Genomic DNA, 25,833 nt, shown 5'->3' with positions numbered 1-25,833 from the left:
AACCAACCAAGCCAGCATCCTGCTCAAATTCACCGGGCTAGTTGCTTTTGTGAGGCCCATTCATTGCCCAGCTTTCGGATCTTTCTCCCCACGCTCTAAACCTAAACCACATAAAGGCCTACATAAGGCAGGGTATTGCCTTTGTAAGATGCCCTGTAAAGATGTCATGTTCTGTACCAGCAGTTAGAAGCAAGTTTTTTTCTAGTATGAACCTTGTGCAAGTTTTGATCTTGTTTCCAGACCCTGGTGTTGTTCTCTGACCCTGAGGCATCATTATCTATGTATTCTTCCTGGAAATACAATGATACAGCTAACTAGATTTAGGGGGCAATTCAATGAGACGCGAAAACTTAACGTCGGAGAATAAATATTCGCACAATATTTTTGCGTCTTTTGTCTATAAGCATTCCTGTTTTTCTCACTATCCAATTACAAAAGACGCAAAAATTCATTTGCATGAAAACTGTTCTTGGAGTAATCAGTGGAAAGTACAGGTGAATTTGGGGAAAACTGTCTGTACCCCTTACGATAGGTACCTGACATAGGTAATTAATGTAGAAGTGTATTAGTGGCCCTAATAAAAGTATTTGGGGTTCTTAAATTGTGTCAAATGGCTGTATCATGCATATTTGCATAAGTGTGGAAAAATTATAAAAAGCTATTGCTTTTGGACAAAATAAATGCTGCAGTTAAATTGGGGGTACATTGAAATGGGTGTAAGTATATATATTTGAATAACATTTTAAAAATGTTAAAAATACACCTGGAGCAGCAACCTGCAATGTTTAAACACATGTCCCATCCATATAGCCCCAAAATACCTGACCCACTATTTTAAACCCATTTTCCACTACTTTAAATAAATTTTTCACCCCAAAATTCACATCATTATTGACCAAATGAAGGTAATTAATATTTTTTTTGCCTAATTTGTCATTAGGGGGGGAGGGGTGTCCAAGGGCTTCTGAACCTAGAGCCTGATCCAGCAACCGCGAATTTGCACGCACCTGGACGATGTTAGCGTTCTGCGCATGCATTGTGGGTGCACGAACCAGCTGCTGAGAACTTAGGGCCTGATTCAGACCCGGTCGCAAGCGCTGAGCGCTCGCAACCAGGTCGATGGTGGCCCAGAGCGCATGCGCGAGACCCAGATAGCGACGGGCAATCCGTCGCTCCGGGTCTCGTACCAAAGGGGGCGTGCTGTCGATGTTGAGTGACAGCACGCCCCCTTTGGTGGGTGGGCCGGGGGGGTGGCTGCCCAGACGGAGGCGTTCCCATGAGAACGCCTACCGTCTGGGGGCGGCCCCACTGACATCACAAGTGATGTCAGTGGAAAGATTCCGGCTGTTTGAGCAGAAAGCTCTCTGGGGCTTGCGGCCACGAGACCCTACCACAAGGGTCTCGTCGCAAGCCCGATGGTCGTGATGGTCTTGACCATCGCGAACATCATCATGGCCGCTAGCTATAGCTGTAGGTGGTCACCCACAGCTATGCGAGCGGCCAGGAGGCCTTTCTAAAAAAACAAAAACAAAAAAACAAAAAGACCGGTCCGGATTCAGAGCGAGCACTCTGTCAGGGCCTTAGAGCGATCGCAATGGGCACGCAGTCCCCTCATAAAGATTGACAGGAAGTGACCGTTTGGTGGTGGTGACGGGGGGTGGTCAGTGAAACGAACGCGTGCCAGTGCGTTTGAACACCGTTACAGGGGCGTGCATAATTAAGCCCCTGCGACGGAAGACGCAGCCAGAGCTCTAGATGCAGACAGGAAATGTCCCAAATCCTGAGTGAGTTCAGGTCAACCACTATTATGCTGATAGGTTTGATGGTTATTGTTGTTACCGATGTTTTCGCTGTCTAGCGAGGTATTGCGGATGTGACTAAAGGGAAGTGGGAGGCATTATGTAGTGGTGGGCGTCTGGATCTTGTGCTGAGGTGACATTGCGATTGGGTTCATTAGCATATTTTCACAGCGGCCGGGGGCTGCGTATGAACGACTTGAGTCCACACATTTTTAGCCACAAATAAGGATTTTGCACAATTTTTCACCTGCTCTGAGATGGTGAAAACAGTTTGCCCGTTTTTGTCTATGGAGAATTCTGCGAAAATTTCGACAATAGGATTGCACGATACGCATATTTGTGCAGAAGTTGGCATTGGCAAAAAAACTTTGACAAACTGGGTCTTTTCGTGGCTAATTGAATCCGGCCCTTACTATTAAAAACTAGGCTGGTTCAGCTTAAGTTCTTATGAATACAACAGCCAGAACCCCTGAGAAGGGTACCAGAACAGACAGTAGAAAGCAATAAACTTATTACACAACAAACAGTTTTAGAGCGTTGTGGGGGTGTGGTCTACACAGGGGGTGTGGTTGGCGCCTTCCTTCAATTGCACTCACCACTCTGTTTATATCAACAGCGTAATGTAATAGTCTACAAACAAAATTAAATACCCCTTGTTAACATGACAAAAAAAAAAGAAAAATGGCACTTAGTGATCACACGAATGTGGGTCAGTTAGTGATGTCATGAATGTGACAACTCTCTATATAAAAAGGAAATATTATTATTATTAATAGCTATACCAAGAATATATTAGATCTATACCCCATAGTGAGAGAAAAAAAAAAGTCACTAAGGGCCGTATTCAATACAACTCGCTGTTTGCCTTGTTGGGAATTGGTTAAGTCTGAGAATGACAATTCTCACGACTTAACCTGGGTGTTAAAGCGCGGTAACTGGCATTCTCTGACTAAAGTGCCAGGCGCGTGGCTGTTAGCGCCGTGCTAAGCCGGCAAACAGCTGCGCACCCGGCACTTTTGTCAGATCTCTCCTCGCATCCCCAGGGGGGTGCGAGAAGTCCTTTAGCCACCCAAACAGCGCAGTGTATTGAATAGCTGCAGGAGCTCCCTCCCGCAGCTATTCAACATCGCACTGAATTGAATTCGGCCCTAAGTGAAGCTTATACATGTATACATATATATGCACACACATACATTATGTGAAGATACTGCTATGGTACCGTCTTGTACTGGCCATCACTGTGCAGAGACTCCCTGCTACAGTCTTCTGACCGCAGCCCAGAACAAGTAAAATAAAAGAGAAACATAACTTAAACCTAAAGCAGCACTATAGAAGAGCCCCCACACTCATACAGTGTATCAGGAGGAGCAGCTAGAGAGGAGCTGGAATTTTATAGCTCATACTCCTCCAGCACCACTATTTGCAAGATTTGTTCCTAGTGTGCCCCAATTGGAGGACTAATACTGTACATCAAATTTACTGTGTGTTATATCACTGCAGCGCACTTGGTCATCCAATTATTGTGTATAGGTTTTTATTATTAAATAAATCACATACCCAATTTTGAACATATGCTGTATATAATAAATAAAATAATAAATAGGGATCGTTTATCATACTATAAACTGTAGAGAAATATATTAAATATCACTATATATCTATTATAGACAGTAATGCTGTTAGGTATATGTCTAACAGCTGCACAGTAAGGAGCTCTCACTAGCAGCAGCTCAGTCACCACAACCTCTCTCCCCCCCAGCTATCCGGCATCCCCCCACCTCATGGCTGTCAGACAGTGACTCCAGACAGAACACCCCCAGCCCCAAACCGTGATACACTGGCATTATGGATCCGAGACCAGACCAATAAATCAACTAGAACCAGTGCTCGAAGTGGAAATTTGGAGGTGGGGGTATGGAACTTTCAATCTTCAACCCCCCCCTCCCCCTCCATGTGTCAGCAGTGAGCGGTAAGCAGTGCACGTACTCACCCCACCTTGCACTGTCCCTGAAGCCTTATGTCACGCTGGGGGATTGAAAATCAGGCTTACCTATGTGAGCTGTGCGCTGACGCAGTCTAAGGAACAGCACTCGGCGACTCCCAACCGAGTGGAGGGAGATGTTTCCGCAGACAGAGCGGCATTTTAAAGCCGGCGCTGGCTGGCAGCCAATGAGAAGCTGCCACTTGGCAGCTTCTCATTGGCTGGCGGGCCGCGAGCCATGATTGGCTTGTGGCCGCCCCTTCTTTTAATCCGCGAACCAGGATTGGCTGGCGGCTGGAGCTAACTGATGTCAGTGTAGCTCCTGGCTGCCTCCATCCCAGCGCCGTCATCGAGATGTGTCCCCAGCGGGACACATCTCCATGCAATGCCGCTGCTGTTCCAGCATTGGGATCCCATATACGATCCCAATGCTGGTACCTTGTTTAATGTGGCAAAAAACTAAGCGGTGGCAGGAAGTGGCGGTATATCATACCGCCGTATACCGCCCCACTTCGAGCACTGACTAGAACCCAATATAGGGGAATCGGTATGACATATTGCCAGACTAAAGCCTGGCGGATGCAATACCGACGCCGGAAGGCAGAAGAATCAATATCCCGACAGGGTAAGTATTTAAGCTATTCCTAATCCTTCACCCCCCACCCCTAACCCTCACTCAGGGGTGCCTATCCCTAACCTCCCCCCCTGGTGCCTAACCCTAACCTCCCCCCCTAGTGCCTAAAACTAACTCTCTCGGGGGGGCCTAATCCCCCTTTCCCCTAGGCTAACCCTCCCGGGGGGTGCCTAACCCCAAGTCCCCCCAGGAGCCCCTAATACTGTAATACTAGCCCTCCTCCCGCTTACCTTTGTTCGGTATGCAGTGCGTCGGGATTTCGGCATATAGATGACAGGCGTCAGGATTTCAACACCTATCATTAGTCCCATGCCGGGATTTCACAGTCGGGAAACCTTCCTGACTGCATACCAATATAGGGCCTGATTCAGAGGTGTATGGAAACCCGATGGTTTGCGTACATCTCCGATGGCAGGAGAACTGCGCATCTGCAGAATGGGTCCTGTGTTGTTGCATGCAGTCCCCCTAAACCGTTTGGGGACAGGGTTATAGGGCAGCGCTGCCTGCATTTCCAGAAAAGGAGGCGCATCAGATCCGAGACGTCAGCAGAAGGCATAATTTTCCTTCGGACGCATCCAAAGACGCAGCTGCTGTGCAAAAGCGTCCATCTCTGAATCAGGCCAGAACTGATATATAGGGTTACATCGGAAAACGTACCACAGGTAAGATAGAATATAGAGTGGGAGGAGAGTGTAAAGAGATAGGGGGCAAGAGGAAGAGAGACATATGGAGGAACATGTGTACAAAGATAAAGAAAGGTGGAATGGGGGAAGAACCAGATAAGGCGCAGGATAGGAGGTGAGAGAGACACAGTGAGAGATGGGGGAAAAGGTGCCAGGCATGGGGCGTGTACAGAGAAAGGCTACCCCCCCTCCCCTCCCAAAGAAAAGAAAAAAATAAACGCTAGCCACAAGAAATTTATATAGATGTACTGAAGGAGTTAAACAAAAGCAAGAGAACAGGTAGTGTGGTGAGAACGAATATGAATATATATATATTTATATTTTAAAGGCGCAAAAAAAAACTAGCTGACACACCTATTACACAAGACAACCACCTAATTCTCAGTTGCATACAAATCAAATTTTTACCAAATCGTTGGCGCTTAGTCTGTTTCACATATACATACACACACACACACACATATATATATATATATATATATATATATATCTCTCCCCCAAATAAAAATAATAAAAGTCCATTAACTTAATTGTTTGTAGGTCTAGCTTCCATAGATCTCCAGCAATAATCCATATGTAAGAAAATAAAAATACAGACAATATATTGGTATTGTGTTGATATGCAAAATCTATATCACCCTTCGGTGTATTCCTGAGATTATGCTCCAAAAAATGTCTAGAGAAAATTCCTCCACCATACAAAATGACTTCTGACTCCCATGTATGCTTACATGTAACAAATGCATTATAAACCCATAAAGGTATCTTTAAACCATCACGGTGTCACCATGGAAAGATTCCACATCAAAAGAATGCTCACGTGTATGCCTACACAGGTAACGCTCGATGAAGCATAGAGGTTTCTTTATATCTCTAACGCTGGTGCAATTCTCATAAACCAAGTGACTTCTGTACTTAAGGATGCTTACACAAAGCTTACTTTTAACACTATTTCTACTAGCACATCAGGGTTTCTTTGTATGAGTGAATATAAGACCTCCAGAGCTGAAGCCAACTCCATATGTAAGAAAACATGAGTACAGAGCCGAAGGAGAACTACAATATCCCTGATCTGAATGGACATCCAATGGGTAACAGAAAGAACATACCCCTAATGGTGCATACACATGGTTAGATTTCCCTGGTCGATTTGAACGATAACGATATCCATATATCGTTATCGTTCAAATCGACCAGTTTCTGGCCCCTTCAAACGAACAAACGATGGTCAATGCATGGGCACGTAAGGTCGATATCGATATCCACCATCACCCGTGCATGCTGGCCAACCTGGTCGATATCAACCAGGTTAGCCTGGTTACTCTAGGGTCATCAAGGGTCGTTATCGTAGTTGAAGGGTTGGTGCATGTGCTGGATGTTCGATAACAATCATCCAGCACATGTAGGACAATCAGGCAACGATATCTGATCGTTGTCTGATCTGACCGTGTGTATGCACCATGAGTGGTAAGAGCAGACCACTGATTTTCTACCCCAGCTGCCGTCTTTCTCGAGGTCACCAATTGGTGTAGAAATGTGTTGGTCAGCGGATTAGATTAATGCTACGCTTAAATACAAGTGTTTATTTTTTTTGCTAATGTACCACAGTCAGTGCTTTATTGTAATCTGCAAATAGTATTTGATTAGACGTGAGCAGAGTATGCAACCTGCCGATCCATATTTGTAGCATCTAGTGAGATGAGAAAGATCTCTGGGAGAATAAATGATGCCGGTGTGTTTTATTGAACAATGATAGAAAAATAAAGCCTATTTTCTTGTGTCCTTTAAAGTCCAGCCTTATATATAAACAAGAACTCCAAAGTACGATATTGGTCCTTTCAACCTTCAAGAAGGTGTTTTATCACATGGTTATACTGGAGAATTGTCTAAGGAGTGACAGAAATAGGCCATTTTAATCTGTTTATTACAGACAATGCAAACTGGTAAAAATAGTTTCTTGTTCTTCCTATGTCCACACTTGCGTCGATAAATTTGTCACACTGTAAAAGGGAGTACACCTGGAGTAGGCAACCTGAAACGATGCTGAACCACAACTCCCAGCATGCTCCGGAAGCCATTGTGGATTGCAGTCCAAGAGAAGATTGACAGGTTTGAAAAAGTAAACCTGGCATAAACTATAGGTAGATTTGTGAATAATTTACAGATATTTACTGAAAGGCACAATGAAAAAAATAAAATATATTATATCCCATATATTAAACACATAAAATGTCCCAAATTCAGACCGGTCCTTTATATTAAAAATGTGTTCTCTAGTGTGCAATTCATAAGCACATACATTATCTGAGTGGCTCAATACAATGCATGTACACTTGCTATACATACAGTATACTTATACATGGAATGGTGGATTCAAGGTCAGCTCTTCTAGAACGACCAGTCACAATTTGTATATGATAACCGTAGAATACATCTTCTCCCCACGGTTACTCCAAGATAGGGAACTCATCGGTAAGTCGTCTTATAACATTGTATAAAAACTTCTTAATAGACAAGAATAAAGTTGATGTATAAAATCCAGATCTGTACATTTGATTTCTGTACAATTAGGTTCCAAGTCTTTGTTTTTTTTTCCCTTGCCGAACACGGGAAGAATACTGAGTGTAAAAGGCGATCACCGGTTACATGATGTAAGTCCCATCCTTGTAATATTTTATGGTGTCCGTGTGCTTGGTCATGACTAAGACATCATGGAAGCCTGTGCTAAGGCCAGACATGTGCTGGAAATAAGCCTCTTTTTCCACTTGTATCGTGAGATTATTAACTCCAGCATCTTTTAGTATTGATGTTACCTATAGAAAGAAGAGGCATGGTTAAAGCCAGGGGATATTGGATTAATAATAATAGGATGAACCATAGAACGATGAGCAAAACAGTAACAATGGGTTTCAATAACTAATATGTGCACCCAATTTATTTTTGTTAAGCTCTATCTTGGGGGTATTCAACCTGTGGCCGTCCAGCTGCATGCGGAACCACACATCTCCACATGCCCTGCTACAGTTGGCGCAGCTGTGGAGTGCCTCGGCTGGGCCTGCGCCCAGCGCAGCTGCAGAGGCCCTCGGCTGGGACCCGCGCCCGGCGCAGCTGCGGAGAGCCTCTGCTGGTACCCACGGCCGGCGCAGCTGCGGAGAGCCTCGGCTGGGACTCACGTCTGGCGCAGATGTGGAGAGCCTCTGCTGGGACTTGCGTCCGACGCAGCTGTGGAGGCCCTCAGCCGGGACTCGCGCCTGCCGCAGACTTGGAGGCTCAATTAACAACTTTATAATCCTCACATCTATCCCCTCTGCCTCCTCTTCAGCGAGAAACCCTGCTGGGGTAATACCACACATAAGCAACTGCATGCTTGACTCATGTTGTTAAAATGCCCACTCCTCTTATTTATATTAGAATAGGGAAGCAGAGAGCATTCACGACGCTGCAGGGTTTAGTTAAGAAAACAAGCCAACGAATCAATGGAGGGAATTGCCTAAAATCGTCCATCTCTCTCACCCACCAGCAGTTCTCTGCTCACAGTTAAACTTGAACAGGAGAATAATAAGAATTACCTGTTGGGTAATCCATTGTTCCACAACATCTGACATCACTTGAACATGTATAGTCCCTGCAATAACAGAGGCTGAGTGACGCCAAAAATGTGGGTCCCGATAAGAGATCAGGCCATCGATCTTAGAGATCTGTAAAGAGAAATATATACGAACATATATTATTCAACTTCATATAGATGTTTCCCAGGTAACGGTGTAGACATTAAATACAGATTTACATTGTGAGAGAGGGTCCTGAGCTACATTTGTGCACATTATATCTAGTACACACTCAGAAGTGGAAATGCAAATTCTCACCTTCCCATGTACTTAAAAATTATATTGTGCATAGTATAGGAACAGACGTTTAGAAGGGTATTTTATATAGACATTCAGAATGTTGACAAGCTGATAATGCTGACATGGTCATTATGTAGACATTGGGCATGTCGACACAGTGTTTGGGATCAGAGAACCTCTATTTACAACTTTTACTGTGTATTGAAGCAGTGGTTCCCAAAGTTTTTTGAATCACGGCGCCCTAGAGTATCAGCATTTTTTTCACGGCACCCCTAGGCCAAACGGTTGTTATTGAGAAATTCAGAAAAAAATGTAGTTAAGTAAATTGTGCTGACCTGTCATCTTTAGGCTCAGTTATGTGGTGCTGGACAGGTTTGCGCTTCTGTTTGTCCACATATTTACATTACATTGCCCATAAATAATTTTATTTTGTGCTAGACCACCAACCTGAGGCACCTCTGCAAGTGTCCTGAGGCACCCCAGGGTGCCACAGCGCACAGTTTGGGAACCACTGTATTGAAGTGTAACTGCTGCCATCTAGTGTCACATATAGAGATCAGGTATTGTACACATGTAAAGTGTAGTATCACCACCTAATGACTTATAATGGTCTATGATTATCTGCAGAAAAAGACAACTGGGTAAACTGGTTTAATTTGGAACCTCTACAGTGGCCTTAGACATGTGCCTTGATACACTTCTGGAACGCTGTGTATTGCCTGGGGTGACCTGCACTTGTACCCATTTCATAACCTGGAATGGGAGTAAACATTCTACTTCTTTAATCATAAAATAAAATTTATATATAGAATTTAGCTTATTGTCTCCCTGTTTTAATGAGAATCAGCCCTGGCTGTCTAGCACTGGGACTGACTGAGGAATGGCATGGTCGGACGTATTAATTCATTATTAAATAGTGTCATTTCAATAGAGTTCCTACAGGCTGGAAAACACACTGAAGTTAATTGGATATTGAATTGGGTGGCAAAAAGCTCTGTACTGCTTTAGTCCTGGGGGTATTCACAGACGTCCCCAGCGCATATGATCCGTATATAAGGTGCATGCACATCTAAGGCAGTTTGCAGTTGCATTTTCTTATTCAAACACAACTGTAGAGTGAAAATGATCCTTATAGAAAAAGTGACCACTGCTACCATAACTTCTGCACCCTCATCAGCGCACAACGATATCAGCTATTGGGTGATCTCACTCTGTAGTATGTTTGTTGGACACTTGGGGGTAAATCTACTAAGATGGGAGTTCTATTAAGAAGTGATGTTGCCCATAGCGACCAATCAGATTCCAGGTATCATCTTCTAGAAGGTGCTAGATAAATGAGAAGTAGAATCTGATTGGTTGCTATAGGCAACATCACTTCTTAATAGAACTCCCATCTTAGTAAATTTACCCCTAAATATAGAGAGGTGGATCAAACCAGGAAAATGCAGTGTGGTCTTTCTATTGTAGAGTACAGAAAGTAAAAAAAGAAAAAAAATATATGTACTGTATTAGATCAACAAATAGGTGAATTCTTTTTAAACAGCCACTGAATAAAAAACCCAACAAAATGTAAAAATAATTCTGCCATTAACCAACCCATGAATATTTTCAAATCATTGAAGGCACAAGGCCCATTGAAAAAAAAAATAGGTTATACAGTACGACAGGGGTGGGAAAAAAAACAAACAAAAAACCCCAACTTTTTTTTATTTACATTTTTTTTTTTTTTTTGCATCAATGTTTTAATAAAAAAAATGGAATCCTGCATATTATATTAATACTGTGAAACATTGCTATGTATTAGAAACCTTGATCAGCCATGGTTTAATGATTCCTAACCAGGATTGGAATTTTTTTATTTTTTCAATGTTTTTTCCAACCCTGCATCACAGAGTTCAACCAATGGAACAAGGCCAGATGCATCTGATGGTACCAAATGCCCAGCCACTACCCGTTACTAAATCTCATCACCAACACTAAATTACCTTTATCAGCACAACTCCGTCTTGCCAATCTCCATCATATAAATATATTCCCCATAACATCTGCTGTTAAGTGAATTCATGGCTCAATTACTAACAACGCTGCACCCCCCTCCCCAATCCGTATACTCTTCCAGGAAACATCAAAATAATCCCCTGCTCTCTAACTGTCACCCTTAGCAGCTCATCAATCTCTCTCCAGCAAGTAATGCATGTTCTCCTAATGAGCCTGCAGACAGCTTACACTTTACCCACATTATAAAATGTATCCTGCTGAACATACTGCAAAGTGCTGAGCCAGTGACGCATGCTGTGTATATGAAACATCAGTGCAAGAGAGGTCTGTAACACATAGCTCATATATATATATATATAACTATACAAAATAGATCCATAAACCCAGCAGCCTCACCTTCTCAAGGGCAATATTTATCCCCTTCTCTGTTTCAGGAGGCGTTCTCAGGAGGATCACCTGGTAGGCATCTTTCAGCAAGGGGATAACACTTCCAAAAATCAGTACGGCAATGAATAGGGAGCACAGAGGATCTGCTATGAGCCAGCCGAACTGCTGAATCAGTATGGTGGATACGATGACGCCCACGCTGCCCAGAGTGTCCGCCAGCACATGTAGAAACACACCTAGATGGACACGGAGTGGTCACTTCCATGTAGCACAAAGTCAGCTGCATCAGGAGAGGTTCGTGCACAATGGCGCAGGAGTTACACCATTATATCGCACTACTGGTCTCTTCCGCACACACTTACCGCGCATGTTTGCGTTCATCCCTCCTCCGCCGGACCCATGAGAGTGGCCATGAGCATGTCCATGGTCGCTGTGTGAATGGCCGTGACCATGTCCATGGCTGTGGCCATGTCCGTGGTGAGAGTGGCCGTGGTCATGAGATGGGCATCCTCCTCGTGAACCCCCGTGGGAGTGGGCATGACTAAAGGCACATATACCAACGAGGTTGACGAGAAGCCCTCCGACTGAGACCGGCTGGTACAAGAAAGAAGAAAACGGGAGTCAACACTGCAGGACATAAAGCACTTTACATGTAGTCACTGACAGCAGAGCGAAATATATATACACTATATATACCCCTGAGGAAGTCTGAGGGGTGAGACACTGCTGCATCTCGACAAAACACGTTGGGGGAACTTGCTGGATTCAGATAAGCAAATCTTTTTCTTTTACAATGTATGAGAAATCATGTTACTAGTATTTTATTCATTTAAATTGGGTTACACTATATATGTCTGTCTTTTATGGAGTCACAATAAATACGAAGACTTTCATTGCTTGGACCACGTGTGGAATAATTTCTCAAGCAAACCAGATAAGCCATATATTTATTCATCCCAGTACAGGTCCACTTATAGTCCCTTTATACACATAGGTGGACCTCATACAATATTACACTAGGAGGCGCTCTTCTTTTGAGAGATTACACTAATATATATATATATATATATATATATATATATATATATATATATATATACATATATACACACACACACACACACACACACACACACACACACGCACACCTAAATTGTCAGTGTTGCATAGCTGTGGACACCAGACAGAAGGAATCAGAGTCACTAATAGTAGTAGTGCACTGTAGAAAGGGATAATGCAGGCAGGGCACATAAGTGTGGAGGGCCCTGATCGTGAGAGCTTACAGACTAGGGGACAGTAAGATAAACTAGGACAATACAAAATCATTTATTACATACTTCATACTTACAGGTTTGTGAGCACCTCTACAAAAATTAATAATAGCAATTACAAATCATAAGTATTAAGTCATCTGGTTAAAGACTACAAAACAGGCACAAACAATACATATAATCGGGGCGTATTCAGGGAGCAGGATATATAACTTGAATGAATTTGGGATAATTATAGAATTATATTGCAGCACAAACAATATTTGACAGAATCATATTAATACATAAATAATCACATCATGCTTTATGAAATTAGCAGTGAGGCCTAATGGTATTTAATAATGGCGATATACAAGGGCATGTATTATACATAGACATTGCTTGTCCCCCCACGTCTGGTATCACAAACCATTTAATGATATCATTGTGAATTGGAACGGTTAATAAGGAGACCATGAATATTTCATCTCTAAAGTGGGACTGTGGGTGTTTATTAGTGCCATCACCCAAACACAAGACAGAAGTCAGTAAGAACTTGTTATAGCACATATTCAGATTCATCAGAACAAAACCGTGGGGTGGATTGAAATGATTTAGTACACCTCAGTCATAGCCATCGTGGGCACAAACCTGGTCTCATGTGTATCGGGTTCATTTCCACAATGATGAAATCACTTTTAAACTTACTGTTAACATATCGGTATTGATGTCTGGTGGATCAAATATTCTGGCCATAGCTTCTACAAACACGAAGAACGATATCACCATCAGGAAGAGCCCATTGATAAACCCAGACAGTATTTCCACTCGCCCATACCTACAATGATACATGACAAGAAACTGAAGACATTTCTTCCTCTTCCACCTTCATGTCCCATTTACAGTGAATTATTAATTCTTGTGAAAAATAAGTAATAGATTGGGGGCTCACATATATGGGAGATACACGGGGTATTCGCTCTGAGCTACTGTTTCTACGACATGAACGCGATGTCCGTTCACTTAGACGCTTAACCGAAATCTTGAAGGATCATGACCTCTGTCTGTTGCGTTACTGGTCTGTCAAACGCATGGGAACGTGTCTGCGTGTACCAATATCTCATCGCAATTCTTGGTGTACAATATAATGGGGACAGTCTCACTCAAATGTCATAACATCTCTTAAAATGGACCAAGTCATCATCCAACATAAAACTACACTTGAGCGTTCACAAATGTATAATATCCTATCAGCCATCAGATCTTGATTGGAGGTCATCACAGTTAAGCTAGGTACACACTATACAATTATCTGTCAGACTATCTGTCCAATCTGACTGGTGAATGACAATCTGGTAATGTATGGGGAACACATGACGATCGACCATTTGCTCCCAAACACTGGAAAATGGACAAAAACTATTGTTTAAATTAGTTAAATAAGTTTGATTTAACCAAATTGTCTGAACGACTGTTTCCGTCTGTTTTCCAGTGTTTGGGAGCAAATGGTCAATTGTGATTTGCTACCATATTATACCAGATTGTCATTCCAACCAGTCAGATTGGACAGATGGTCTGACAGATGATTGTATAGTGTGTACATAGTTTACTTTGCTTTAAGTAATGGGAGCTACAAAATAAAAATAAATCATGAGACGAGTACCAATATTTCATTGTGTGTGTGTCTTTATTTTGGATTTTTTGCAGGGAATAACTTGTTTGAGAGATATTTTATGTGTATAGGTCTCCTATGCACCTCCCTGGCCTGTTCTCCTAGAAGTAAATCCCCAGCCAGGCCACACAACTTGCCTTCATGATGTAGAAGTGATTAGCACATTAGTATTAGGAGTACAGAACATTTGGTTTAGAGACTGTTACAGCGATCAGTAAATCAGAAATAAAAGACACCACATACCCAGGTTATTACTGACAGCCAAGACCCATGGATGGTGTTACACACAGCGGGGTACGGTCACCGGCATATTTTTTTTAATATATTTTATTTTTTATTATTGAAACACCGTAAAAAAAAATTAATTTTTTTTTCCAAATTTCAAATTTACATTCAGTAACAAAATAAGATTCTCAGCAAAAACACATTGAATATCACAATAATAATACATGTTCAAATAAACACTTTCAAAACACCACCGATATTTAAATGGCATTAAAGGAATTTGGCAGGAAATCATCCGAAAAGAGACGTTTGGGGGGATACCTAGAAAAACTGGGATTTAATATGGGGGGACTGCAGCAGATATAAAATCTACCCCTGTCAAGTACCCTCCATAAGTTTCTATGGGGACTGCTAGTTTGTCATTGTACCAGGCTCTGGAATGCGAGGCCCCGATAAGCAACGCTATCTTTAGAGGACGTCAGCCATTATATCCTAAGGGCTATACATCCCAGCATTCCTTCCCGGTAATCCCACGTACACTTGCAGTCTGATGGCTACACAGGCGCTGTAACGCAGCCGGGACGGAACTCAGAAGTGATCGCATTAGAGATTCATTTACTTCTTACACATTGCAGGGACAACTTCCCTTCTGAGCCCGTCCCTGCATGTGAATATTTGTACATCCGTGTGACACTCAAATAATAAAGTATCGCCACCAATTCCGGATTAATTATGAATATGCCCCTTAATCTACAGTGTTCACAGATGTTTACAAGTGTCTGTATGGCAGATGGGGTTATATGGTATTTACTTACTTATTGCACTAGTGTCTAGCACTACATTATTTGAATATGGGTATCTTTACTGTTAGCAAACAAGGCTGGAAGAACTTATTGTATTAAATATAAGGTGCTGCAAAGCTAGTGAAGCTTAATAAATGTACGTACACACAGATACCTGACTGCATGGACTAGAGCACAGGGTGTGAGGCTGTATAATACCAGCTACAAATATAGTGTCTGCTCATTAAAGCACTTGCTTACCCGTAAGAGAATATGCGCGTTGCCTTCCATCGAGTCATTAGCGCAGCAATAAGCCCCATGACAAGAGCAGAGCAGTCGAACAACATGTGGAAGCCATCAGACAATAATCCCAGACTATTGGTCCACACTCCGTAGAACAGTTCCACAAATGTAAATGCCTAAAACCAGATGCAACATTCAGACAATGTAAGCACAATACATATTAGTGCATATACACCCTAGAGCTTTAAAGAAGACCTATTAACAACAAACAAAATGTATACTATATAACATGCATCTAATGTTTGCTAAAATAAATTATCATTCACTTTGAATTATATTATAGAAGCCTTTTGTGTGCAGTTATCAATATCCCTAAGTAAGCAGTCATTTCCCCCCTCCAGACAGAGGCCAGCACATGTCAGGGTAGGGGATCCTTTACTTAAGCCACGTTTTACTCCAGTTTGGCGGATCCGTGTTTGGTTCCAATACACAATTTAGGGTGAGAGCTTTGACTTCTGAAGCAATCACAGCAAGCAGAGTTAAACACCCCCTTTAGTAAATGACTCAGTAACTGAGTTTCTTGCAACATCGCTGGTAGAAACAAACACTTATGTACATATAAATGGCCCGGAGCTGCTCGGTACATTGTCTGTCACTAGTATAGAGCAGGGAAACGTACCAGATTTAGACACAGAAAGTAGAAGATTTGCCTGGAGTCGTGCTCTTCGAGGATTTGTTTCAGAGAATCTTTAATGAACCTGGGCATAGACGGAGAGGTGCTGTGCAGGGCGTCCCCCATGAAGTTATAGAGGGGGGTCCCCTCAGGAGAGTAACCCACAAGGGTGCCTTTCTGTCCCCTCCTGGATGTCATTGATAGGATGTTTGCAGCTGGAAAATGAGTAGGAATGGTGCACATGATAAATAGCTAGGTACTTACAGTATTTCACACATATGTTTAGTCCTAAAGAGCACCTGTGGGCTATGCATAGCTAGGGAAAGACATTTTGCTACCTTTTCATGAGAATGTTACCCATTAATCTGCTAGGAAACAGTGACAGGCCGGGTTCCTTTTGAATTGCCCACATCATGTCTGGTCCAGCCCACAAAACGTGTGCATCCTCTTCATGCCTCGGTGCTGCGATAGGCCTACTCTCTAATCGACTGATGTGTTGGATTGCCATCCGTATGATCAGCCAGCCAATAAAATGGCTGCTCCTACTTTGTATAAAGACTGGAGGATACGCATACATGCTTTCCTTATGGCTAGTGCCACACAAGTACATAAAGACAATCTCTTGGGTATTGTGTGTACTTTATGGTAAGCGCAGTGGATAGGAGGGATTCCTGTTCTGTTCAAACACTGTTGGAGCAAGAGCCAGGACCTCTCTCCGCTGGCCACTGAATCCTAATCTAATGGTTATTAGTTCCCAAGATAAACTGGTGCAGCTACATTACCTATACCAGACATATTTTACTCAGGGACATCTGTATGTAACAGCCGGGAGGGCAGATTATAAAGCGTGCACCACAAATCTCGTATTTGTTCTAGACGTTATATGACACACTGTGTATTAAATTGAAGTACTACAAAGCTTGCCATACATATATAAAAAGAATTATGTAAAAGGTTTTATAACACACTACATACAGATGTGTCCGCCGCCATGTCAGGTCCCGTACGACTTGGATTGTGCCCTTTTTGGCGCTCCAGGAAATGTACGACACTGATCGAGCCGAGCGTCTTTTTTTCCCCAAAAAATTAGTCTATGGCCCGTATTCAATTTGAGGCGAAAAGCCGGATTCTGCGGAAAAGTTTCGCCGATGACGTCATTTCGGCAGGCGGAAAAGTATCGCCGTTTTCAATTTTAAAGACTTTACGCCTAGGCGGAAAGTCAATGCAATGTAATAGGCGGAAAAGTTTCGCCTACAAATAGCAGGCGAAAAAAAGTGCAGAATTGGGGTTTTGGGGTGCAACGTAGCAGGAACCCCCGTGCAGCCTTCAGACAGTCCCCCAAAGGTAAACTGTGTCAAAAAAACACAAACACCTAACACCCCAAAAAAACAGTTTGCGTTTGGGGGTGAAAAAAAAAAAAAAATGTTGGAGGGACAAAGTTAAAAACTAGCGAACTTGACTCTGGGGGGGGGTCCCCAAGTATGCCCCAAATGTTTTTTTCGCTTGCAGCAGGTGGATTTTTCACGATTTTTTTAAACTTACCTTTAGCAACTTTAAAATATGCTGGCCCCCATTTTCAAGTACCCCAAATTTGCTGGGATAAGTTATTTTCTGCAAAAAAGCCTCCAGAATACTATTCTGCACCACTTATACAAAAACGCTATTTAGCAGCTATTCAGGCCGTTTGAAAACAACAAATACCTTCAGCAAGCCAAATCGGGGGGTACCATAGGGAACCCCCATGTCAGAGCATCATTTGTGGGGTGTCAGGCTGATTTCCCCAAATCTGACAGTACTTTCCGCTTGTTTTCGCGTACTTTCAAATTGAATAAGGGGATACGCGGGCACACGCGCGATACTTTTCCGCCTACAAAACATGCGATGTAGGCGAAAAGTATCGCGGGTCCGCTCAAATTGAATACGGGCCTTAGTCGCACACGGATGCGACACACAGATATACAAGTCTTGTGAAGCGTTTGTTGTGACCGTTAGTGTGTAATAAGACGCATTTTCAGGTGAAAAAGCAGAGTTTAGCGAGATCAGGCAGCCCACTCACACCACATGGTGTATTGAGGCTACGGGTGTATGAGGACATACAGTATCTGTACATACATACACGCACACAACCTCTACAGTGCCACCCAGTGGACAAATCATCATACAACGGCAGCAATCTTCGCAAATTAATACTTTAGTTGACTTATTTCTGGCAGCAAACGCGGTCATATGAAATATAACAGAGAAGGTCTTTCAGAACAAATGTAAAGAAACCACATAGCAACAAACCAGTAATTCGCTTTAGTTTATCTAGTACAAGACAGAAAATAAAGATCACACCGGTTGTTATGTGTTAAAACACATTTCAGCTGTTTTATAACTCACAGGGTCTCTTTAACAGCACCAACTTGATGCAATACTTACACAACATAAAGAAAATGGAGCTCACCACCACACCCCCTGAGAGCACGTGTTCGGTGCTGGGCTGGTGAGCCGGCTTATTCATGGCCCGCAGTTGGTCAGTTATGGGATGAGTCCAGAAATTCCCCAGCAGCAGAGCGCTGAGCACGGTGACGAGAGAACCATAGCGTGCGCACTTAGACACTTCCATCTTAAGAGAGCAGACGGATTCTACGTAGAAATCCAGGATCATGACAGAGCAAATGACGGTGATGAAAGGCATTATTAGAGAGGACCAGGACTCCACTTTACTCTGTAACAGACATGGAACTCAGTCAGGATTTACTTTTGGTTGGAGAGGCCAGAAACAGACACAAAACTGTATTAGCTGCCTGCCGTATGCACTAGCTGCCTGCCCTATGTACGACACATTAAGCATTTCACGCTCAGTGATTCATATATTAAAGAATGCAGAACAGAGCAATTTAATGCAAAACCTCTTGTGAGTCGGAGCAGGGTATAGAGGGCCTAATTCAGACCCGCTTGCGAGATCTGAGCGCTCGCAAGCGGGTCGATGTTGGCCCAGTGCGCATGCGCACGACGGAGGCGGCTCCGTCTTGCGCATGCGTGAAACCCGGATAGCGACGGGAAAGCCGTCACTCCGGGTCTCGCTACAAAGGGGGCGTGCTGTCGATGGTGAGTGACAGCACGCCCCCTTTGGTGGGCGTGCCTGCCCAGATGGAGGCGTTCCCATGGGAACGCCTACCGTCTGGGGCCGGCCCCACTGACATTACAAGTGATGTCAGTGGGAGTGCTCTCGGCTCTGATAGAGTCCAAAGCACTCCAGGGCTTTTCGGCAACGAGACCCTACCACAAGGGTCTCGTCGCAAGCCCGATGGTCGCGATGGTCTTGACCATCGCGACCATCTTCCTGGCCGCTCGCTATAGCTGTGGGTGGTCACCCACAGCTATACGAGCGGCCAGGAGGCCGCTCTAAAAATGAAGAAGGATGGCCCTGATTCAGAGCGAGCGCTCTGTCAGAGCGTCCGGCTCTGAATCAGGGTCTTAATACTTTCTAATGTTCACTTTCTTAATCCTTATGCTATAGGTATTTCTAATCTATGTAAATATAAAGAACATATACATTACCGTTCCACAGTATCTATGAGTGTTAAATAGAAAACGGTTTTGTCAGTGCTCTTGGAAGACAAATGAAAAGACAATAATATTTACATCTAGACAAACCTTTAATTTACCACTCCAAGGCACCAGTGTATGTGGGAGATTAGGTATAAAAGTTACTGGTTCAGCTATGTGTTCTCAAATACACACGTTGACAAATTTCTTGGTAGCCTTCACAGAAAAAAGAAGAACTCATATTGTTCTTTGAAATAACTTGAAAGATACAAAAGTAAATTGGACTCAGTCATTGTTTATTCCATACTTTAGAAATCAGATGACGTGTTTGGTTTCGGATTCAATAGACTATTTTAAATAATAAAACAAATGAAAATGGCATGGACTAAAATGATGAGACCCATAACCTAATATTTTGTTGCACAACCTTTAGAAACAATCACTGCAATCAAGCAATTTCTGTAGCTCTTAAATGAGACTTCTGCACCTGTCAAAGGGTAGTTTGACCCACTCATCCTGAGCAAACTGATCCAGCTGTCACAGGCATGATGAGCGAGTTCTCCAGACTGCGTGTTTCTGCTATTTCTGTAGATGTTTGATAGGATTCAGATCAAGGCTCACAAAAAGCAATTTTGGAAAAGTCTAATGCTTTGTTCTTATCCATGCTTGTTTCTTTTAGCTGTGTGTATTGGGTCATTATCCTACTGGTAGACCCATGACTGAGACAGAGCTATCTGACACTGTCCAGTAAGTTTCACTCATTCACTTGACAGTCTTGAGATTTCATTGTGCCCTGCACAGACTTAAGGCACGGCATGCCAGGTGCAGCAAAGCATCCCCAAAACATAACCGGGCCTCCTCCATGTTTCCCAGTAGGTATGGTGCTCTTTTATTTGAAGGTTTAAATTTTTTCATCTGTGAACATAGAGCTGACTTCTCCCAGAAGCATTGTGACTTGTCAATATACCGTGTAGCAAATTCCAAACTGGCTGTTTTATTTTGTTTTTTTCCTGGGTCTATGGAGACCACTGATGCTCAAAAAGTGTTGGATGATGCGATCAGAGACTGACGTATCTCAACTGTAGAGTTCAGCTTGTATCCCTTTCCAAGTTTTCCTTGGCTCTTTTTCTACCATTCTCACTACCCTGTTCAATCGAGGATCAATTTTCTACTTGTGGCCACATCCAGGGAGGTTAGATACAGTCCCATGGACTTTAAACTTCCTAATAATATTTGCAACTGTAGTAACAGGAAGATCAAGCTGCTTAGAGATGGTCCTATAGCCTTTATGGGCCTATAGCCATTATCTTTAGCATGCTTGTCTATAATCTTCTTCTGCTCTCCTCATACAAGTCTCTCCTTTGCTCCCTCTGGTCCATGCTCCGTGTGGGGCACACGATGCCAACAATCAGCTGAATGACTACTTTTCTCCATTTAAATAGGCTGAATGACTGATTGGAGGATTAAATACAAGTCTGATGCTAATTCAAGAAAACAATTATTTGGAAATATCGCTATATTCCAATTGTTTATGATCTTTTCTAAGAGGTACCAACAAATCTGTCCAGGCCATTTTAGAATATAATTTGAGTTTAAGAAATAATTTATCTATTTTCACAGTTTCTTTGCTTTATTCTATGACACACCAAATACATGCAGGTGTACAGGAGACAGAAGCTTTTAACTGCATCACTTTTTAGGAGGAATGAAGCATTGCTTCAATGAGCTGTAAGGGTACCAACAAACGTGTCCACGCCTGCCTACGTACTGACATCCTCTTACTGGGATAGTCTGGGTGGCTCTGTTGCCATGTACGTAACCTCGGCAATCAGCCTTACATCCCTAATAGTGGTTGCAAAATCTGTATCTGAAATAGATCACAAATCTTACTAGTCATACTTTAGCCTCCTAAGTAGTGAGGTGAGTGTACGAGATTGTAGCTGCAAGTCAGTGACGCCTGAAGCAAAGATGTGAGTGTAGGGACTCACAAAACACGAGGACTCCTGACGATGTGCTGCAAGTTTACATGTTTTGCTCAAAATATAAAGTTATAGATACAAAGTTACATTTTTTGACAATTTACTTTCAGATTTGATGCAAACTGCTTGTTCCTGCTATCTGACCATATTGCCAGTCATATACCAGAAATAGGTGTTATTACAATTACATGGGGGTAGGATTGCAGAATGCTGCTTGCAAATCAAATCTAAGTATATGCCAGGTCTTCAATACAAAGCACAATAAGTCTGAGGCTGAACTCCGATAACAGATAGAGACAGCTCTGCTCATTCTCTCCTGCACTTATCATAATGTAATATTTCCACAGCCAATGTAATCTGGACAGTTGTATAATACATGACTGGTCTACAGATGGAGATGTGAGATTACCTCAGTAGTTGCAGTGAGCACGATGACCCATGGGCACAGTAATATGACAGAGACAAGGTGAGACAATGTCTGCAGACGCTTGGCTCCACCAATATCTAAAGAGAGCTTTCTGGAAGCTGTGTGGAAACCAACATTGAAACATAAAGCCAACACAAGCAACAGTACTCCTCCCTGCAACCAACAAGAAAACAGATGCACTTCAATTAATAATTAGTAATATAGAAAAGGTCACAAACAAAAACAAAAAAAAAAGTTAAATATAAAATGAAGATGGCAAAAAAAACAAAAAAAACACAGGGATCTAACGACATCATTCACAGACATATCGCGTCGGCTGTGCAGATATATTGGTGCATCGTGCTGTGTGTATGGTCAGTCAGCCGACCGCCCGTAAACTTGCTGCAGAGGCCTCCGGTGGCTGACAGCTCAACTGGGCGGGCACATGTAAATGGCCGCCCAGTTGTGACTCCATAACACCTCAGGCCGACGATTGGTAAGTGTGTATGCACTTACCAATCGTCAGACAGAACGGCGGATCGGCCAATCAGACGTCCTAGTGTACACCTAGCATTAGATCTAGTTGTTCAAACGACACCCAAATGGAGGCCTCTGTTCTATTTGCTTCAGAACATGTGGCTTAAATAATGCACCAATCTGCTCATTACGTGTTTAGGCCAAGCATTACCTATTGGATGTGTTCTGCATGTAAACTGCACAATGATAAGTTTATGTTGTGGATTTAATGAGAAGACAAAATAGAAATTGCACGCCAAGCTGAATGCTGAACCCCTGGTGTACACATAAAGTAATAAAGCATTATGGCAGAACGCAGGTTGTTTTTTTCCCTTTAATTACTGGACTGTGGTTAAAGATCCCATTGTATATCGTTCATCAGGAACTAGTCTATGTAAAGCGAGCCCTGTTTTATTGTGGACCTTGAGAATAGTTGAGGTAAGTTTCTGTTCCATCTTATCTGGTTCCATTTAGCCACTTCCTTACATACAGTATGCTGAACAGGAAGCCTCAATGCAGCAGGTCATGCAAAGGGGTCAATTCAATTGGAAGCAATCTTACATTGTTCTGGCGCAATGTATGGGAGACGTGCATTGTGCAGGAATCCCATATATCCGGTTGGCTTACATTGTGCAGTTTTCATGCTCACTCCTATGGGGCTACAAGGTAAAATGCATAACGTAGGGGCGATGTAAGCGTTCAAACGCCATCACAAAAGCACATCGCTAGCATCACTTGTACATCACTTTTAATTAAATTGTACCCAATGAGTAGTCTCAGTTACATAATAATAAGTTATTTATATAGCAATTTTCTCCCAATAGGACTCAGAGTGCTTCACATTTGCATTTAAAAAACACAAGACACATACATATAAGCTTAACAGAAAATGGAACTAAAAAAAAAAAAAAAGGGAATACTGATACTTTGAATCCAGTCTACACAACTATCTTATTGATTGCTACACCTCCTGCTTTGAAGTTGAGCCACCGCAGCAGACAGTGAGACCTTTCCAGCTTTTAACCAAGAACTTTCTTCAGCGCGCAGTGAGACTGCACTGAATGACACACGCTCATAAGGTAACATCCCACGAGCGGGATCCACGCTATTTCCGGCCCGGCACTTCTCTTCTAAACATCTTTTAAATCAAGAGTGAGCTGGGTAATTTTTCCCGGGATTTATTGTCTACATAAATACCATCTTTACTATTTGCTACTACTGATTGCTGCATCAGCATAGACTGTGACTCGTACTAATTACTACCACTGGAGTGGAACATTTATTTATTATCTTCATTCTCAGGAGGAGCTATTATGACTTCACTTATGCCAGCATTGGTATACTGATTCTGAGGTTTCAAAACCCCTTTTCTGGATACAATATCACTCTGAGCTGACATTCAAATGAAGTGATTTACTACTATGTTTATTACATGTCACAAATGTAATGTATTGTGTGAGACAATTTATTTAGCCTCATAATTGCTTTTATATGTATCTTAATTGATCTTAAAAAATTGTGATATTGAATATACCTGATTTTGTAATCCACATTTAAGCGCTCCCTATAGGTGAACCATATGTTGATTCACCTTTTCCATTTCTAGAAAATAGAACTATGCGTTTGGGTTTAATTTTTTAGGAACTAAAAGGGACATTAGTGAAATGCTGAGTAAACAGGAGCCTTGAGTCTGTTTTTGAAGTATTACAGGGTAGAGGCCTCTCACACTGCAGGGAAGGGAGTTCCATAGGATCCCGCAAAGCTAAAAGCTCAACCCCCAGATGAATTCAGAGAGATTCTGGGTACTGCTAATAGTCCTTCTACAGATTGCAGTCAGCAAGGGGGCAGTAAGGAGTCAGAAGCCTCTTCAGGTACCTCGGGTCCAGGTTTAGTAGGTCAGTGGTCCTCAAACTCGGTCCTCAGGACCACACACAGGTCACATTTTCTAGGTCACACAGCAGGAACACAGGTGTACTCATTACTCACTGAAGATCCACAGGTGGGGCTAATTATTTCACTTGTGATTCTGTGAGGAGACCTTGAAAACATGCACTGTCTAGGGTCCTGAGGACCAAGTTTGAGAACCTGTACAGTAGGGCAATGACAGTAAATAAGTAAGCCAATCTTGGGTGGGCATAGAGAATGGGTGTGATGTGGCTGCAATGAGGCTGGTTAGTTAATAGCCTGACAGATGCATTTTGTACCAGCTGCAAGTGGTGCAATTTTGCTTGGAGACCCAGGTCGGGGGCATTATAGTAATCTAAGTGTGATGATACCATTGCATGGGTGATTTAGCTCCCAAAGTCATCTAACAGGGGAGCAGAAATCACCTTTCATTAATGCTGACGTTAGGAGAAATTAAATACAAGGAGCGTTGTGAGTTGGACAATGGGTCAGTGGACATGACCTGACCTCTCTGTAAGCGGCATCGGAGGAGAACTCTTACCTTGTGATCAGCAACACCAAGCAGGGAGAATGCCGTGTACAGGAAGTGTGTGAGCGCACTGTCATGATGTCCTTCAGCTGATCCAGGGGAGTTAAGGGAAAGATTTACAAACATGGAGACCACTAACTACTAAAAACGCCACCAAGTCAGAAGTCGCTGCAGAGGGAACAAGCTCTCCCCTTTCTTACAGACGTAAAATGATGTTACCATGATGACATTATGTGCCAAGTCTATGTTTCTCTATATGAAAGGCACTACAGCATCACAGCGACTTGCTGACATCTCTGGCCCCAGCACAGAAGCAAAGCGCTAAGAGTTTCTGCTTTCTTACTTACACAGATAAAGGGCCGCAAAGTATACATTAGAGGCATGACCGATATACTGTAATACAAACCTTCCTGTAACAGGTTAACAAGCGATAACAGAAGGGGTTTGACAATCATCATCAATTTATATATCAAGTTAACAATTCTTACATCTGTCATATTTAGATGTATTCTATCTCTATGCTGGATTCTGCCAGATACATCCGCCAATCATTTTATTGCTAAAAAGTCATCATCCAATTAAAGCTGTGACCTGCAGCACATGGAGAGGGGAGTGAGGCATTTTCAGCACAAGGTCCACTCTACGCACTGGAATCCACGTACCCCCCGTACTCCTCAGCAGCCTGAGTAAAGGATACGGTGCTCAGCAATTTTGGCCATTAGATCGTCATTGTCAAAGAGAAGTAAGCAGATAACAGCAATGATAAAGAACACAGCCCCCCGAGTCTGG

The 25,833-nt window shown here is 42.7% G+C and overlaps 1 protein-coding gene across 1 annotated transcript in view; it reads right to left on the bottom strand.

Annotated features, from left to right (window-relative positions):
* Positions 1-6,821: 6,821 nt before the first annotated feature.
* Positions 6,822-25,833, bottom strand: part of SLC30A5 (solute carrier family 30 member 5) — a 35,641-nt gene continuing 16,629 nt past the window's right edge. The window contains exons 6-16 of the mRNA XM_088444038.1: positions 25,742-25,829; positions 25,057-25,133; positions 22,098-22,268; positions 18,597-18,885; positions 16,182-16,390; positions 15,521-15,678; positions 13,289-13,418; positions 11,693-11,924; positions 11,340-11,566; positions 8,667-8,795; positions 6,822-7,910 (exon numbers count right to left, since the gene is read on the bottom strand). Of these exons, the coding sequence (XP_088300164.1) occupies positions 7,740-7,910; positions 8,667-8,795; positions 11,340-11,566; positions 11,693-11,924; positions 13,289-13,418; positions 15,521-15,678; positions 16,182-16,390; positions 18,597-18,885; positions 22,098-22,268; positions 25,057-25,133; positions 25,742-25,829 (1,881 nt within the window). The 3' untranslated portion in view covers positions 6,822-7,739. The remainder of the gene's footprint in view (positions 7,911-8,666; positions 8,796-11,339; positions 11,567-11,692; positions 11,925-13,288; positions 13,419-15,520; positions 15,679-16,181; positions 16,391-18,596; positions 18,886-22,097; positions 22,269-25,056; positions 25,134-25,741; positions 25,830-25,833) is intronic.

This window comes from Taudactylus pleione, unplaced genomic scaffold, assembly GCF_031769625.1.
Source record: "Taudactylus pleione unplaced genomic scaffold, aTauple2 ptg000345l, whole genome shotgun sequence".
In the NCBI taxonomy this organism is placed as follows: domain Eukaryota; kingdom Metazoa; phylum Chordata; class Amphibia; order Anura; family Myobatrachidae; genus Taudactylus; species Taudactylus pleione.
This window is presented reverse-complemented; position numbering and strand designations above follow the sequence as displayed.